The sequence below is a fragment of the Mercenaria mercenaria genome, chromosome 2, assembly GCF_021730395.1.
Source record: "Mercenaria mercenaria strain notata chromosome 2, MADL_Memer_1, whole genome shotgun sequence".
Lineage (NCBI taxonomy): Eukaryota > Metazoa > Mollusca > Bivalvia > Venerida > Veneridae > Mercenaria > Mercenaria mercenaria.
In genome coordinates this window covers 18,311,354-18,328,592 of record NC_069362.1, presented here as the reverse complement: position 1 = coordinate 18,328,592, position 17,239 = coordinate 18,311,354, and the positions used below count along the sequence as shown (strand labels likewise).

At 35.7% G+C, this 17,239-nt stretch overlaps 2 protein-coding genes across 3 annotated transcripts in view; both read left to right on the top strand.

Annotated features, from left to right (window-relative positions):
• Positions 1–8,534, top strand: part of LOC123563409 (mismatch repair endonuclease PMS2-like) — a 47,412-nt gene extending 38,878 nt beyond the window's left edge. The window contains exon 25 of the mRNA XM_045356191.2: positions 1,823–8,534. Coding sequence (XP_045212126.2) covers positions 1,823–1,885 — 63 coding nt within the window. The 3' untranslated portion in view covers positions 1,886–8,534. The remainder of the gene's footprint in view (positions 1–1,822) is intronic.
• A 6,894-nt stretch (positions 8,535–15,428) lies between these two features.
• The window catches only part of LOC123563407 (phosphoinositide 3-kinase adapter protein 1-like), a 53,036-nt gene continuing 51,225 nt past the window's right edge, over positions 15,429–17,239 (top strand). The window contains exon 1 of one of the 2 annotated variants that reach the window (XM_045356186.2): positions 15,429–15,652. The gene's annotated coding sequence lies outside the window, so the exon portion shown is untranslated. Of the gene's footprint in view, positions 15,653–15,696; positions 15,854–17,239 lie in introns of those variants that run through there. The other variant, XM_045356188.2, reaches the window with a different exon arrangement.

Genomic DNA, 17,239 nt, shown 5'->3' with positions numbered 1-17,239 from the left:
CAAACCACTCAAAGACAATATTTCATTCCAGTTAAACTTCAAGCTCACATTTCAATTAACTGCATTTAATTTTAAAAGCTAAGCTTATTACAGTAAGCATATCCCATTCAAAATAAATTCTTTAGTCCGGATCAAAGTATCATACATTTATTGTGTACTCTTTCATTAAACATTTGTTTTCTGTTAAATTGATTTTGACTAATGAAATTATTTGCTTCTTATTAACATCCTTAACTTTTTGCCGGATATATCTTTTTGCCATTCCTCACCACAAACCCTTTCGGCGGGGGATACCAATTCATCGAATTTGCTTGTTTCAAGTTTCACTTTTCCATCTGAAAATTACATGCATCATCTTTTCTGTATAAGTTATACATATCTTTATTGTACCCCCCGACAACAAAGTTGTAAGGGGGTGTATACTGGTTTCAGGTTGTCAGTCTGTCCGTCTGTCTGTCTGTCCGTCTGTCCGTAGACACAATCTTGTGCGCACCATCTCTCCTCATCCCCTTGACACACTTCACACAAGTGATCAGTAACAACAGTAGTTGTGCATGGGTCATGTCGGGTTCTTTCAGAAAAAAAATTTGCAGAGTTAAGGGACTTTGTTTTTTGTTACTATACTATATACATAGACACAATCTTGTGCGCACCATCTCTCCTCATCCCCTGGACACAATTTAATGAAACTTTACACAAGTGATAAGTAACAACAGTAGTTGTGCATGGGGCATGTTAGGTTCTTTCAACAACAAAAATTGCAGAGTTATGGGACTTTGTTTCTTGTTAACATACTATGTACATACAGTCTGCGTATTAAAACATGTCTGAAAAAGGTGAAATTTAAATTTAAAAGATTCCTGAAATACAAAAATTAAAAAAGTTTTTTTACCACTCTATAAATTCTAGAGAAAGATGCATGATATTGAAAGGAATTTGATAAAAAAAAACAAACAACTTTTTATACTCCCATGAAACAAGACATATCATTATATGACACTATGTAAATTTACAGCCCATAGTTTGTGCTATTTGGATGGTCTGAAGTTCAACACCATATTTTGTTGGGCTAAAGTCAAAAATTGTAAAATAACTGATTGAATCTTATTTCTGATGTCATGTAATAAAACACTTAATGGCTTGCAGGCCAATAGTCAAAACTATTGACCTGCAGACCAGGGGCAATAGTTTTGACCAATTTATTATTTGTATATTATATGAACACTGGCAGTCTGCAGGCAATGTCTAAAGCTGTCTGCATTCTTAACTTCAGCAGTTCTTATCGAATGTCAGTTCACCTTGGTCACAGTGTTTATAATACTGGCAAATGCAACTAGCACCTGAATCTCTTTCATACACAAAATTATGAAAATTAACAGTGTCTGCTCTGTAATTTGAGCACTTTTCCATTTCTCAGTAACCTTTGCCTCAATGTTTATGGGGCACAATAACTCAGAGAGGTTTGATAACCAGCTGGATAGTCCCAGTCACTCTTGAGTTATGGCCCTTGAAATCTTGAAAATTAACAGTTTCTGCCCAGTTACTTAAGTAGCTCTTATCCCAGTGTTTATCAGACCTAGTCAAAATGTTTGTAGGTATATTGGCTAAGTATGATTACCAGCAAGGGAGCCTTTGCCACTCTGGAGTTATGGCCTTTGAATTAGTTGATAGTGACAAAATTGACAACATTTCTACTCATTGTGTAGAGTATTATAGAAGTCGAAAGTAATTGGCTGTGACAGGCATAATTTGTGACAGTTTGGCAATGGTGAATTCAAAAAAAAGTTTTTGATCTACAAAAAAACATTATTTATCTTTCCAGAACTGCCCACACGGACGTCCTACTATGAGACACTTGATAAATCTAGATATGGTCCCAAAATAGAATGATAATATTGGTTTCATCAAGCCGCAGGAGACAAGATCCTTTTAACTGGTTCATTGATGTGGTTGATCATCTTTGATACTCGTCACATAAAAAAGATCAGGAAAGATGACTCTTCAAAGAGAGCTAGAGAGCGGAAAAAAAAACATTTTTTCCCTGCATGGAAATGATTTTAATTTTTTATATAGTATACAGTTAACATTCCACAGGAGACAAGAATTGTTTAACTTGTTCAATTTGTTTATATAGTGTGTACCAGTATCACCTTTGATACTCTTCAAAAAAAAGACCAGGAAGGATGACTTTTCAGGAGAATTTTGGAGAGCAACGAGCATGTTTTTATCTCACATGCATGACAATGATTTTAAAATGATTTGAAATAATCTACCATTAACAGATAGCAGCCTTTTGTTACGTAATGTAACAAGGTGATGTCAGTTTTGCATACTATCTTTAGATAATCATATTAATGTATTTATATCTTATAGTCTTGACGTTTTTTGTGGTCATTACATCCACCATTAGGAATTTGTTTTGGTATGTTATGACGATAGTAGATGGTTGATAACAATTGTTTTATGCAACTTCCTTTATTTAGAGGAATGGGGATTGAACTTTGAAGAGGATACATAAAAAAAAGCATCCTTTTGATTTAAAAATAGTGAAATTCCTAAACACATGAGCACACATTTTTAGCTGGACTATTCAAAGAATAAGTAGAGCTATCCTACTCACTATGGCCTCGGTGTCACACCTTAGTTAAGTTTTTCGTACCACTCAACATTTTGACAAAACCTTTTGAGATAAAGCTTTGAAACTTTCAACACTTGTGTACCACCACCAATGTTTTAGGCAAGAGTACATAACCCCATCAAGGATTTTGGCTGAATTAAGGCCCCTTTTAACTTACAAATCTTGGTTAAGGTTGTTCTACCAGTTCATATTTTGTATAAACTGTTTGATATATGGCTTGAAACTTTTATCACTAAGTCTTGTTTATTATAATTGTCTCCATCTGTAGGCAAGAGTACATAACTCTTGTCAAAAGGGTTGTAAAAAAAAAAATTTCACACCACTCGCCCTGTGAACAGTCACTCCCCCTAAATAAATTAAAACTTTATGACATTCATAATACTGTGACATTTATGAAAGAAGTATTATGTACAACAAACAAATTTCAAATATAACACACAGTAGACAAATAATATTCTCGTGTACATTATATTTCCATTTTAATTAATCATATTCATTCTGCTTAAATTTTCTTTTCACAGCAGCCATTTTTCTTTTTCTTTCACTGTATTTTTGTCATCTCCACCACCCAGTCGCTCTCCAAATAAACTACGGATGTTAGTTTGCCATACTTGACAAAGTACGGGAAAATAAACGGTGATGATAATAACATTTTAGCTTGGATAAATAAGTTTATCTTGACTGGCTTACAGTACATGGTTTCCTTAGAATAATTGCATCGATAATAATAATAATCACAGTCTAGTGTGCAATCAGTAACGGTAAGCGATTGAATTTTAAAGCGTCTAACGACGCAAAGTTTGTTATCATTTTTAACCAGGTTTCAATAGAAAACCAGTTATTAGATTGGGGTATGTCGTCGCCGTCAAACTTGGTTTCCACACAATAACTTTAGTTTGGAACAAGCTATAGACACCAAACTTGGCCTGTAGATAGATGGTAAGGATTGCATTTAGGGTCATTTGGGTCAAGGTCAGGTTTGCTGTTGCTAAAAATAGAAAAATTGGTTTCCACACAATAACTTTAGTTTGCATTGATGTATTGAAATAAAGCTTGGTTTATAGGTAGCTTATAGAAAAACCAAGGTTGGGATTGTATATGGGGTCATTGGGGTCAAGTTCAAGGTCAGGATAACTTATTTGATATTCAAACATTGAAAATCTCACGGTGGCGCAGTGGTCTAGAGCGTTGGGCTAAAAGCTACTTTTTAGTCAGTGGGACGTAAGGGCGTCGGTTCAAATCCTGCTGAGATCCAAAAAATGTTTTTTTCTTTTTCTTTTTTTTGTGATAAAAAGGTCATCTTAATGCCATTTGGTCATGGTCAAGGTCACAGTTACTAAAATTAGATTTTTTTTCTCTAAAAATAGATTTTTTTTCTCAGTGTGATTATCAAAAAGGTTGTTTCCACTTTATAATTTTAGTTTTGACTTATTTACTGCCACAGCAAGTAGCTTTGAATGATATTTGGGATGACTGTTACTAAAAATAGAAAAATGGCTTCCACTCAATATCTTTAGTTTGGGTACACTTGCTTTCTGTATACTTGGTGTGTAGATAGCTTTTATCGAACACAAAAGGTTGGGAATGTATTTGAGGTCACTTGGATCAGGGTCAAGGTCAGCATAGCTAAAAATAGGAAAATGGGGTCATATTTGAAATAAAAAATAGATTTTTGTGCTGTGGAAAGGAAGGGTGTTGGTTCAAATCTCACTGAGAGCCAAAAAATTTATTTTTCTTTTTAGTTTTCAACTGTCTGTCCGTTCGTTCGTTAGTTCATTAGTCACAACGTTAACTTTTTGCATAAAGGCACTTCACTCGCGAACCACTGCACCCAGGACCTTCAAACTTCACATGCTGATAGTTCTTATTGAGTACACCACCCCTACTGACTTTGGGGTCACCAGGTCAAAGGTCAAGGTCACAGGGGCCAATGTTAACTTTTTGCATGAAGGCACTTACTCGCGAACCACTTCACCCAGGACCTTCAAACTTCACGTGCTGATAGTTCTTATTGAGTACACCATCCCTACTGACTTTGGGGTCACCAGGTCAAAGGTCAAGGTCGCAGGGGCCAACGTTAACTTTTTGCATGAAGGCACTTTACTCGCGAACCACTGCACCCAGGACTTTCAAACTTCACATGCTGATAGTACTTATTGAGTACACCACCCCTACTGACTTTGGGGTCACCAGGTCAAAGGTCAAGGTCACTGGGGCCAACGTTAACTTTTTGCATGAAGGCACTTTACTCGCGAACCACTTCACCCAGGACCTTCAAACTTTACCTGCTGTTAGTACTTTATCAGTACACTAACCCTACTAACTTTGGGGTCACCAGGTCAAAGGTCAAGGTCACAGGGGCCAACGTTAACTTTTTGCATGAAGGCACTTTACTCGCAAACCACTTCACCCAGGACCTTCAAATTTCACATGCTGATAGTACTTATTGAGTACACCACCCCTACTGACTTTGGGGTCACCAGGTCACCAGGTCAAAGGTCAAGGTGCTGCGGAGGCATTTGTCACCATTAGTGACAGCTCTTGTTTCATTTCTTTTCTGGTGACAGAAAGATTTCAATGCCATTGGGTAACTAAAAATAGAAAAATAGTTATAATAAAAAATATATGTATAATAGAATATGACCATTTTTTAGCTCATCTGATTTTTTGGGGAAAAAATGATGAGTTATTGTCATCACTTGATCGGCGTCGGTGTCGGTATTGCCTGGTTAAGTTTTATGTTTAGGTCAGCTTTTCTCCTAAACTATCAAAGGTATCGCTTTTAAACTTGCAACACTTGTTCACCATAAATAGCTGATCTTGTACAGCAAGAAACTTAACTCCATCCTGCTTTTTGCAAGAATTATGGCCCCTTTTGACTTAGAAAATATCAAATTTCTTGGTTAAGTTTTATGTTTAGGTCAACTTTTCTCCTAAACTATCAGTGCTATTGCTTTGAAACTTGCAACACTTGTTCACCATCATAAGCTGACCCTGTACATTAAGAAACATAACTCTGTCCTGCTTTTTGCAAGAGTTATTGCCCCTTTTGGACTTAGAAAATCAGATTTCTTGGTTAATTTTATGTTTAGGTCAGTTTTTCTCCTAAACTATCAAAGATATTGCTTTAAAACTTGCAACACTTTTTCACCATCATAAGCTGACCCTGTACAAGAAACATAACTCTGTCCTGCTTTTTGCAAGAATTATGGCCCCTTTTGGACTTAAAAAATATCAGATTTATTGGTTAAGTTTTATGTTTAGGTAAACTTTTCTCCTAAACTATCCAAGCTATTGCTTGGAAATTCGCAACTGTTGTTCACCATCATAAGCTGACTCTGAAATTTGTTAAAGTTACGACGTAAAAAGCACTCGCCCAATCGGTCAAGTATACAGGGAGGTCCACTTGCCCTATTCAGACTTAAACTCACCAATGCGAGCAGGCAAGTGGAATTTTACACCCCTGGTCAACTATTTTGGCAGAATTATGGCCCTTTATGGACTTGGAAATTGGTACAATTTTCATGCAAGTCCACATTCTGTCAAAACTATTTGACATGTGGCTTTGAAACTTTGAACACTTGTTTGTGATGTCCCTCTGTAGGCAAGAGTACTAATTCTGACAACTATTTTGGCTGAATTGTGGCCTTTATTGAAATTAGAAATTGGTTTAGTTTTTGTACAAGTCCATGTTTTGTCAAAACTATTTGACATGTGGCTTTGAAACTTTGAACACTTGTTTACCATCATAGTCTACATATAAAGGCAAGACTACATTTATCTAAGACAAGGATTTAAGCTCAGTTATGGCCCTTTTTTGACATAGAAATTAGTTAAGTTTCGCATACCATTCCATATTTTGTCCAAACTGTTTTATCTAGGGCTTGGAAACTTTGAACACTTGCTTACCATCATGGTCACACATTGCCACATAATGCATGACTTTTCCAAATCCACAAATACAGGTACATTGTTTGTCTTATCTACAGTAAAACACCGCTCGCTCGAGGTCGCAAGGGGATGAGCAAAATACTCGAGTTATCCATGGTTTTGAGCGACCCAAACATTAACCAACATACGAAGAAAACTAAAGTTTGTTTTACGGTCATCGGGACCGTTTGCTGAGTAAACGGTGATGCGTAATAATAACATACTTGTGACATTTTCGAAAACAAACGTATTACAAACGTTATCTATTGATAGACGTTACAATATGTAATTTGTAAATAGCAGATGCGAAGAAACAACTAAGATTTTTTTTTTTAATATTTATTCACCAACAAGTACATATCATAATTATCGTCTCAATTTTATGAAACGGCTATATTATTTCCTTCATTTGCATGCAAACAACCGCTGATTAAATTACTAAGATCTCGATCCCGCAGAAAAGATGCTTTAAGTTATCAGTAATTGATCGATATTTGATCAATAAAACTTTTCTTTAAGCTTTTATCAATAATTAATCTCATCATAATATCAAATATACCGACAAACAAACATTTAAGATAGTCTGGGAATAGACTACGCAATTCTCACGGTGTGTGAGAATGTTTAATTAACCGATACATTCTGACCGCCGAAGGTGTGAAAAATTTTGACACCTCTGCTCGAGTTAGCCAGAAGCAACAAAGAATGAATTGATACACAGGGACCAGGTGTCATGCTCGAGCGATCGAGTTATCGATGCTCGACCCAGCCACGGTAATATCACATAGAAAATAGAAGGAAATCGGCCGGGACCACATGAACTGCTCGAGCGAGCCCGGGTGCTCGAGTCATCGATGCTCGAGCGAGCGGTGTTTCACTGTATTTTTCTTCTTTTGTCTGAAAATCTCTGGTATTATTTTGACCCCATACTTCCATCAATTCTTTGAAAAGTGGCAAGCGCTGTCAACAGACAGCTCTTGTAATATTAAAGATCGGTAACTGAATTTTAATTCCAAACTTTGAAAGTGATAACTAAATGAAGAAAGCACATTTTATTGTGTTGCGTGTATTTTATGTGAACAGTTTTGTTTCCTTGACGCTGAAGAATCCTTGTAGACAAGAATGAGCCCACCCACTTAGCTCAATAGGGAGAATGCAGATCTACGGATCTCGAGGTCGTAAGTTCGAGCCCTGGGTGAGGCGTATGTTCTCCGTGATGATTTGATAGAAGACAGTGTGTCTGAAATCATTCATCCTCCACCTCTGATTCATGTGGAGAAATTAGCAGTAACTTGTGCACAACAGGTGAGTACTGGTACAGAATCCAGTAACACTGATTATGTTAACTAACCACCGTTACACAACTGAAATTCTGTTGAAAAATGGCATTAAACCCCTCCCCCCTCCCACCAAAAAAAAAAAAAACAACAAATCTTTGAGTGTTTCCTTGAAGCTGAAGGTTTCTTGTAGACAAAGAATGAAAGTGGTTAGACATGGGAAAAAACACAGAAGCAGACCCTGTATTTAGAGGCTTTAGAAGCTTCTAGTTTCGGTCCAGTGATTCTCAGAAAAACATTGAGAAAACTTCTTCAGTGTGCCCGACTGATACAGGTTGTAAACTAAAGTCGGTTACAGTGAAATGTTTGTATTCCTGTATGTTTTTAACAGAAGTCCTTTACTGTAAAAGTACATATTTTTGCTGGGTCAAAATTTCGCGAATTGGAAATTCTGAGTTATGTTCGCGAGGTTAAACATTCGCTAAATTGTAAAAATGGTATCATACTTTAATTTGAATTATACTAATGGTGAATTTTAATTCAAGGATTAATTTTTGCGAGATGTAGGGTCTAGCGAATACAGCGAAAATTACCTCGCAAAAATTTCTGTTTTTACAGTTTTATAAAGAGATGTTATCTGTACTGGTAGTTATTTTACATATATTAAAGAATTTTAGAGAAGATACATAGTCTTCTGGTTTGTCTTCCTATCCTCCACTGCAGTAAGAGATTAATGTACAATCATTCAGAACAAAACAAATAAAACCGATTTTTAAGTTAACCTAAGTTTTGTAATGTACATTCAATGGATGTGTATGTTCAGTGTGGGAGAAATAGTGGGAATCTCCTATTTTTAATTTGGTTTTAAGTTTCCCGAAGTTCTTAGTTAGAAACTTAGATCTATTACAGTACTGAATATGATGAAATTATACAAATCACTGTGGTGATCGTGCAAAGTTAAAAGTACAAATGTTTGCTCCATTAATGTAGGGATAACGCATGTTTTTTCGTGTTATAACCCTTACAGAAGCAAGCCTCTGTGGCGTACATGCTGCATATTTGCTGTGTATATGCCGCGAACACAGTAGTACGCCAGAGGAGTACATTTTACATACACCGCATGCCGCGTACATGCCGCATACTATTTCGAAGAGTACACAGCATGTACGCAGGAGGTCACTAGTACACTTCAAGTACACAGCACAGACTCAGAAAATTTAAAGAGTACACTGTATGTACGCAGGAGGGACTTGTACAAGAAAATAGTACACTGCATGTACACCGCAGATACTTTGATATTTGTCCAGTACACTTCATATATGCGGGAAGGACTTGTACAATTTTTTTTGGCATTTATACTTAGTTTTTTTTTATAAGTTAAAGTCTGAAGTACACTTCATATACGCAGGAGGGACTTGTTCATTTTCTTTTGGTGTTTATACTTAGAATTTTTTTAGGTAAAAGTCTGAAGTACACTTCATGCAGGAAGGATTTGTACATTATTTTTTGGAAGCAAGAACTTGATTTTCGAGTAACTTTTATCTTAATAGCATAGAATAGTTCAGATTATTCTGAACAATGAAAATTTGCCAAACTATTTGCAATGTTCATTTGTGAAGCTTACATCTAAGTGATTTCTGAGCTGCACTTTGCATGCAATGTAAAGTAACATCTGTATATGCAATTATAATGAAAAATTGAGCAGTGAGCTGTGTCTTACCCATGCTCCTCAGCATTTATCGCAGATTTGCCATATGCTTTAAGTGCACTTGTTACTCTTAATGTCCAAAGTCAAATTATGGTGCATTTTAGGTCACTATTTAAAACTGTTAATTTTAAACTAAATATGGTATTTTTGAGCATTATGAATTTTGTTTGATTTAGAAAAGGCTGCACATGCACAGTAAAACCTGTTCACAGCAGTTTCGCCACGAGAGTACATAGCATGTACGCCACAGGAGTATACAGCATGTACGCCGCAGGGGTAGTACACCGTGTGAAAAGTGTATGTGCCGCGTACATGCTACGTACTATTTCTCCGGTGTACTTCCCGCGTACTAGATTCCTCCAGCATACATCCTGTGTACTATGTAGTCCACAGCATGTACGCAGCAAGTAGTACGCGGCAGAGCTCATTTGCATGTCAAAAGTGTACTACAGACGTACTATCAGTGTATGTGCGGTGTATATCCTGCGTACTGTTTAAAGCCCTTGATTTCAGTACACATCATGTACGCGTCAAATACACTGTATGTACACAGCAAGAGTACGCGGCAGGCCTTTTTCTTCTGTAAGGGAACATCTGCAGAATTCCGAAGGACTGGTTGGTACCCGAGCCCGTTAGGGCGAGGATACCAACAATTCCCGAGGGATTCTGCAGATGTTATAACACGAAAAGAACATGCGCTAACGCTATTCTAGCATAAAACGCGTAAAAACCAGGTAAATGAATATAGTGTCCCTCAACATCATTAAATTTCCATGAAATGCACGGTAAAGTCTACGTTGTTTATTCACGTTGACGTCATTTCCTTTTGAATTATCCGTTTTGGGGCCGTAATACGTTTACGCTTTGCCACGGAAGGCACATATATAAAAAGGTGTTATAACAGCACATGAGCGCGAGAATCTCTCCGTTAACACACGTTTTCTCTCCTGTTAAAATACCCCCGAAAAGTGACAATAACAGCAGTTTTATGCTAGAATGTTCTGTTTAAAAAGGTCTGTAGTATTAAATTGAGTTTTGTGTTTCATAATGAATTATAAATTTACATGTTTAAAACTTCAGATTTAGTTATTTCTAGTACATTTGAATGATAATCGCTATGTTGTGTGGAAACTGCAGACACATTGTTAATCCTTATTATGCCCAGTCAGTATAATTATTTTTGGTAAGCACCCCTTTTAACAGTTAATGGTACTATCTAGATTGGAAGATGGACAAGTTCATTATAGAAATTTAGCAAGGTAAGGGTTTAGAATGAAATTCTGCATATATCTGTACCAGTTTTAAATGCAAAAAAAATGTCAACTTTGGGTCAGTGATAAAAAAGCTTTTAGAATGTAAGAATGGGCGATAGATACTGAATGATACAGGTTATCATTTTATCATTATCAAAAACAACGACATGTTACAAATTTCTGCCCACATGTCACGTCTTTGGTGTGTATTACATTTATCTGTTTTAAATGATGGATTTTAAAGTTATGAGTTACAACCTTATTATATTATAGTACTAATACTGAGTCAGATTGTATAGAAAATCCCCTTGAATAATTACCTATAAATAAATATTATTTTCAAACAAATTGAAAAAAATATCTGCTCTTCATGTATCATTAAATGGTGATAAAGCACTGTTACAATTGGATCATTACAGAAAGATAATATTTCTCTTACAAAGATGATTATATAAGAAACTTGATATGGGTAGGGATTGTGTGACTGTATGAATGTTGTGGTTTATCTTTTAATACAGGTTCACTTTTATATCAGCGGCATCCTTGACTGCAGAAGATGTTTACTTCTTAATTTCAAATTATAACATGTAAATTCGATGAATTGGTATCCCCTGCCGAAAGGGTTTGTGCTGAGGAATGGCAAAAAAATGTATCCGGCAAAAAGTTAAGGATGGTACTAAGAAGCAAATAATTTCATTAGTCAAAATTAGTTTAAGGTTTAGGAGTATATCACCAAAACACAGAAATATTTTATAAACGAATAACATGGTAACCAATATTTTACTTAACCATTACATGTTCTGCCGTACTGTCCCGTACTGAAAATAATCTGAAAAAGTTGTCCCCCTTTGAAAATGAATGCCATTTGTAAAGAAATAAAAATAAACAATTGCTGAAAACTGTGTTCCACTTAATTATGTGAAATTTCAACACTCGCATGCGATTGCAAATGAATCAAAACTAACATGTGTAACAGTTCTTTGTAAAAGGTGAATTTTTGAAGGCGTTTGACTGCCCGAAAGTGGGTCCCATTTAGGCAATCTTTTTTTCAGAATTCAATGTTTATATTAGTATACTGACACTTGTTTTGTTGTTTTTGTAATGATAGCGTGTATATTACTTATATTACTCTACAAAACAAGTGTCAGTATACTGATATAAGCATTGAATTCCGAAAAAAGAACTGTTTAAACAGGCTCCACTTCCAGACAGTCGAGCGCTTTTAAAAACTCACCATTTTCAAGGAACTGTTACACATGTTTGTTTTGATGCATTTGTAAACAGTTCTTTTTTGCCTAAATGGGACCCACTTTCGGGCAGTCAAACGCCTTCAAAAATTCACCTTTTACAAAGAACTGTTACACATGTTAGTTTTGATTCATTTGCAATCGCATGCGAGTGTTGAAATTTCACATAACTAGGTGGAACACAGTTTTCAGCGAATGTTTATTTTTATTTCTTTACAAATGGCATTCATTTTCAAAGGGGGACAACTTTTTCAGAATATTTTCAGTACGGGACAGTACGGCAGAGCATGTAATGGTCAGGTAAAATATTGGTAACGATGTTGTTCGTTTATAAAATATTTCTGTGTTTTGGTGATATACTCCTAAACCTTAACACCTTTTAATTGGAGCAAGGCTGGAATCTGCCGAGGGTGACAGTGTAATAATAGTGTGAAGATACTATCTGATGGCACATTAATATGATGCAAATGCTTGCTATTAATTTCACACATATTGCAAATTTTAAGTAGCCTGTAAAGTAACGACGCAAAAGTTTGAAATTAACATTGTACCTTCTTGATTCTGCCCTTAGGTGGAGGGAGATGAAGCTGTGTGATTATAACATCTTACTGTCATACTTCCATAATACCGCCCTTTGGTCAAAGGGACGACGGTGTGATAATACACTTTGAAAATGTGATGCATGAGAGTGATATTGATAAAGTGTTCTTTCATTGGCTTTTCATGTTTTCTCATATTGGGCTGATAATTATCTTTGCATCATGTTAGGCGTAAAAAAAAATTGTTTGTTTCCGGTATCCCGACCTACCCTAAATTTTTGGCCCGACCCCAAATGTTTTTATGGCCTTTGAGAATATTTTTTTCAACTTTTTAACAAAAAGTTACAAAACTGCACCTTCTATCCTTTAAACTTGGCCAGTGATGTTAGAAATCAACTTACTAATGCTCTAAAGGCATTACCCCCTTATTTGCATTCATTTTTTGACACAAAAATAATTTCCGAAAAAGTCTCCCTTCATAAAAAAAAATTAAAAAAAAAAAAATTCCGACCTACCTACCCTAATTTTTTTGAGCATGTTACCGGAAACAAAGATTTTTTTTTTTTTTAGGCCTTATTACATTTTCATCTTTGTTTCCATGAAACAACAAAGACCCTTGTGGAACACTGTACAATTGTAACACATGGAACTAAATTAGAAAAGTTGATTTTATTCCACTGGTAACTTTTTAGAACTGTGTCCTTGTTTCCTGTTTTCAGTCTTTAACCTTTAGCCTGCTGGCGGCGAGTTATTCTGCCTTTGCGACCAGTGCAGACCAAGATTAGCCTGCACATCCGTGCAGGCTAATCATGGTCTGCACTGTTCGCTATTCAGTCAATAAATTTTCAGTGAACACCCCTTCGAATAATAAATGGTATTGCCCAAATTGAATGATGGGCCAGTCCATTTTAGAAATTTAGCAGGCTAAGGGTTAAAGGTATGTAGGAATCACAGCAGAAAATGCTTCTGTGAAAAAAAACAGTAAGGTTATTACTTATATTATCAGAAGTGTTCAAACCCACAAAGTTTAACAACCTTTATGTTGAGAGGCAGACAAATATTTTCCTGAAGTTTAAAAATATTTTTGAAAAATCTTGAGATGTTTTTTCCCATTAAATATACTTAGGTCAAGTGATCGATAAGTAAAATGTGTTTTATCGTCTGCCATGACTACAGGTCATGAATTTGGTTTTTATCTGTTTATAAACTTCCTTGTAATAAAATCTTGATCTTAATGTGATTACAATGTCGTGATCAATTTATTTTTATAATCTCACTAACTTTTTACCAGATTTATTGATCGTTAACAGAATTATTTACCATATTCTATTGAAGGTCATGTGTTGGTATAAATTAAATCCCTTTGTGACTTGAAATATTTAATTGTATGATGCTGTCTTTGTATAGGTGAACTAAAGGACAAGGTAGTCTTCTTCCCAAGTTTTAATGTACCTAATTTTCTTACTTTTATTTTTAGTTTACCTACACTAAAGTTTGTACATGTGCTGTGTCTTTACTTAAGATGACTTCTTCTCATTAACCATCGATGTTGACCAAACTTTGCTTGAAGATCCTTGGGTGGACCTCTCCCAGAGATGTTCATATGGTTCTGTTTGACCCCTTTTAAGGGCAACCAAAGCTTAAAAAAAAAAATTGAAAAAAGAAAAATATTTACACCATCTGCTTTTATCACCTTTGGATTTATATTCACAAGACTATGTTTTCAGCATATTTGTACGGACCTCTATCAAGTTTATACAAATGTTAAAACTTGACCCCTTTATGGACAACCAGAGCTAAAAATAGAAGCGGCTTTAAATGACTTTTGCTAATGAACTGTGCTATATATCTTTACAGAACTTGTTATGTAGCTAGCATCGTTGTAAAGACATCTCTCAAATTTATTCAAATGAGCCGCACCATGAGAAAACCAACATAGTGGGTTTGCGACCAGCATGGATCCAGACCAGCCTGCGCATCTGCGCAGTCTGGTCAGGATCCATGCTGTTCGCTAACAGGTTCTCTAACTGCAATAGGTTTTGAAAGTGAACAGCATGGATCCTGACCAGACTGCGGGGATGCGCAGGCTGGTCTGGATCCATGCTGGTCTCAAACCCACTATGTTGGTTTTCTCATGGCACGGCTCATTAATTAATGGTTCTTGATCCCTTCAAGAGGCTGCCAAGGCTTAGTGTGTAGCATCATTGTTTGCATCTTTAACAAGTTAATTAGAATGATTTCCCTTTGTCCATTTTGGGGATTGCCACCTTAAAATAGAAAAACCTTTAAAACAGCTTCTTCTCATGAACCACTTGATGTATCTTCACCAAACTTGGCCTGTAACATCCTTGTATGAACCTCTCTAAAGATTATTCAGTGGTTTCATTTGATACCTTTTAGGGGTCACCAGAGCTAAATACAGAAGAAAAAAAAAGCTTCATACAGCTTCTTTGGGCTACTTTCAAGATACAGTGTATTGTGAGAATGTCATACTGATCCCAGAGAAAGCATGACTATAAAACTGTAACATGAATCAGGTATAATAATGCAATCGTGTCATTGGTCAGTTTGAAATTTGTTTTGAGAAACAACCAATCAAATGCTGGAGTTCTGAGGCTGCACTCTTAACTCAGGTTTTGTAACCTCTTAGAAAAGTATGAGGTTACAAAAGTACTTAAGTGGATGTGTTATGTCCCAAGTCTCCAATACATATATTGTTTACAATGGTATATCCTGTATCAATCTGCTATGTTTAATATGTCCTTGAATGAGTTCATTTCTATCCTGGGATTTCCCCAATTTAGTCCACATTTGTATCATATCTATGTTTATATGTGAACGTGACAGTAAAACACCAATTTCATGTTCCTCTTTGGTTATTACTAATTAACTGGAACAGACACTTCATATCTAGGAATTGTTTATGAAATTGTTACTAATTTCACTGTTTGCGTGTTAGATTTAATACTAAATGAACTAAATACTTCATTTAAATATTAAAACATATCCAAGTTCAAGAGGCATTGCGTTAAGTAAAGCGGTTAGAGAGTCTCAAGTGAAGTAAGTACAGTCGAGTTTTAGTATGATAGGATGCAACAAAATGTTGAAAGTGCAAATCATAAACTGTTGTTTTAGGGAGATTTTTTGATGTAAAGCATCAGAGAAAGTACTGCAGTCAGTATAGTCATTTTTCAACATTCGAAACAGAGTTTGTAAGGTAGTGCATCCATAGTGACAATTAACACTTCCTGTGTGATTAAGGTATGTATCCATAGTGACAATTAACACTTCCTGTGTGATTAAGGTAGTGCATCCAGAGTGACAATTAACACTTCCTGTGTGCTCATGTTTTCTTGATATCTGTATACAAACAGGCCAGAAAGGTCGATATCACATAGGGATGATACATAGTAAAACAAAAACTGCAGAATGTCATTATGTATCAGCTACCTTAAAGAACATGACTGGCTGGCAACCAGTCTATTGCCCAGCTGTTTGAAATATTGGGCCAGAAATGTTGATTCAGTGTACCAGCACCAACAACCATTAAATTTTACTTGTTGAAAAAGCACAGCTTCCCCCTATTTAACATTTATGTATAGTGTTTGTCATGCAACAGATTTTTTTGGTCAATTAACTTGTATGAATATAAACTTAAATTACTTTTCATGTCTGTGGGACACATATAAGTTGTATATCTTACACCAGTAATTGTATCTTGTCTCCATTCAACCAAGCTACTTGAGAATCACTACAGGGTGATTTATTTTTGCGCATCCTTTATTGTGCATTCAAGATAAAGATATTTCTATACTTACTAACAAAAGTAACATCAGTGAAATGTGAAATGTTTTGAAAATTTTACAGTTCAGGGAGTACATTTTAAGTTGCAATTTTACTCACACATAGTCTCGCCAAGGAAATAAATTGTAAACAAAGAGTAGTCACCACTATTATTTAGAAGGGGAAGAAATTTCTAGAGTAGTTGGTCCATTCCTTTCATTCACCTGTTTCATCATATAAAGAGTTTTTGTGTGTCTATTTTCTGTTTCATCAAGATAAAACAGAGTAAAAGCTGTCACAAATCAATTAACAGTTATAGGCCTATAAGAACAGATATTTCAGATGTGCCATTGTACCCAGTACATTGCTTTACAAAATGATGTGTGTTTGGTTTAACATCTTTTTCAACAATTTTTTTCAGTCATATAAACGATGGTAATTACAAAGTGATAATGTGTTATCTACTCCTACATTACTTGGGAGTCTGATGTGGAATGTAGCAGTTTCTGTCTCTGAATAAGCACGAGTCTTGGACTGGTTGTGACGTACAAGGAAGCAATTCAGTTGTCTTGCAGAAAGTCTGTTGTTCTAACATGTGTTCAAATGTCTGGAGGAGCAGCATGGGTCTTCCACCATAAAAATCTGGATAGTCATACTATTGATAGTGTGACCTAAAACCTCAATGCTGGGTTATATTGAATCCCTCTAGTCATCACAAAACATTTTGATGCCACTGAACACATGTTGAAAGGAATTTGACACAATAGTAGATTTCAATGAGAGGAAGTGTTAAATATGCAAGAACCATAAGTCTGTCTTGAATAATTATACCTCCATTAAACTAAGTTTGGGGGGGGTTTGGCG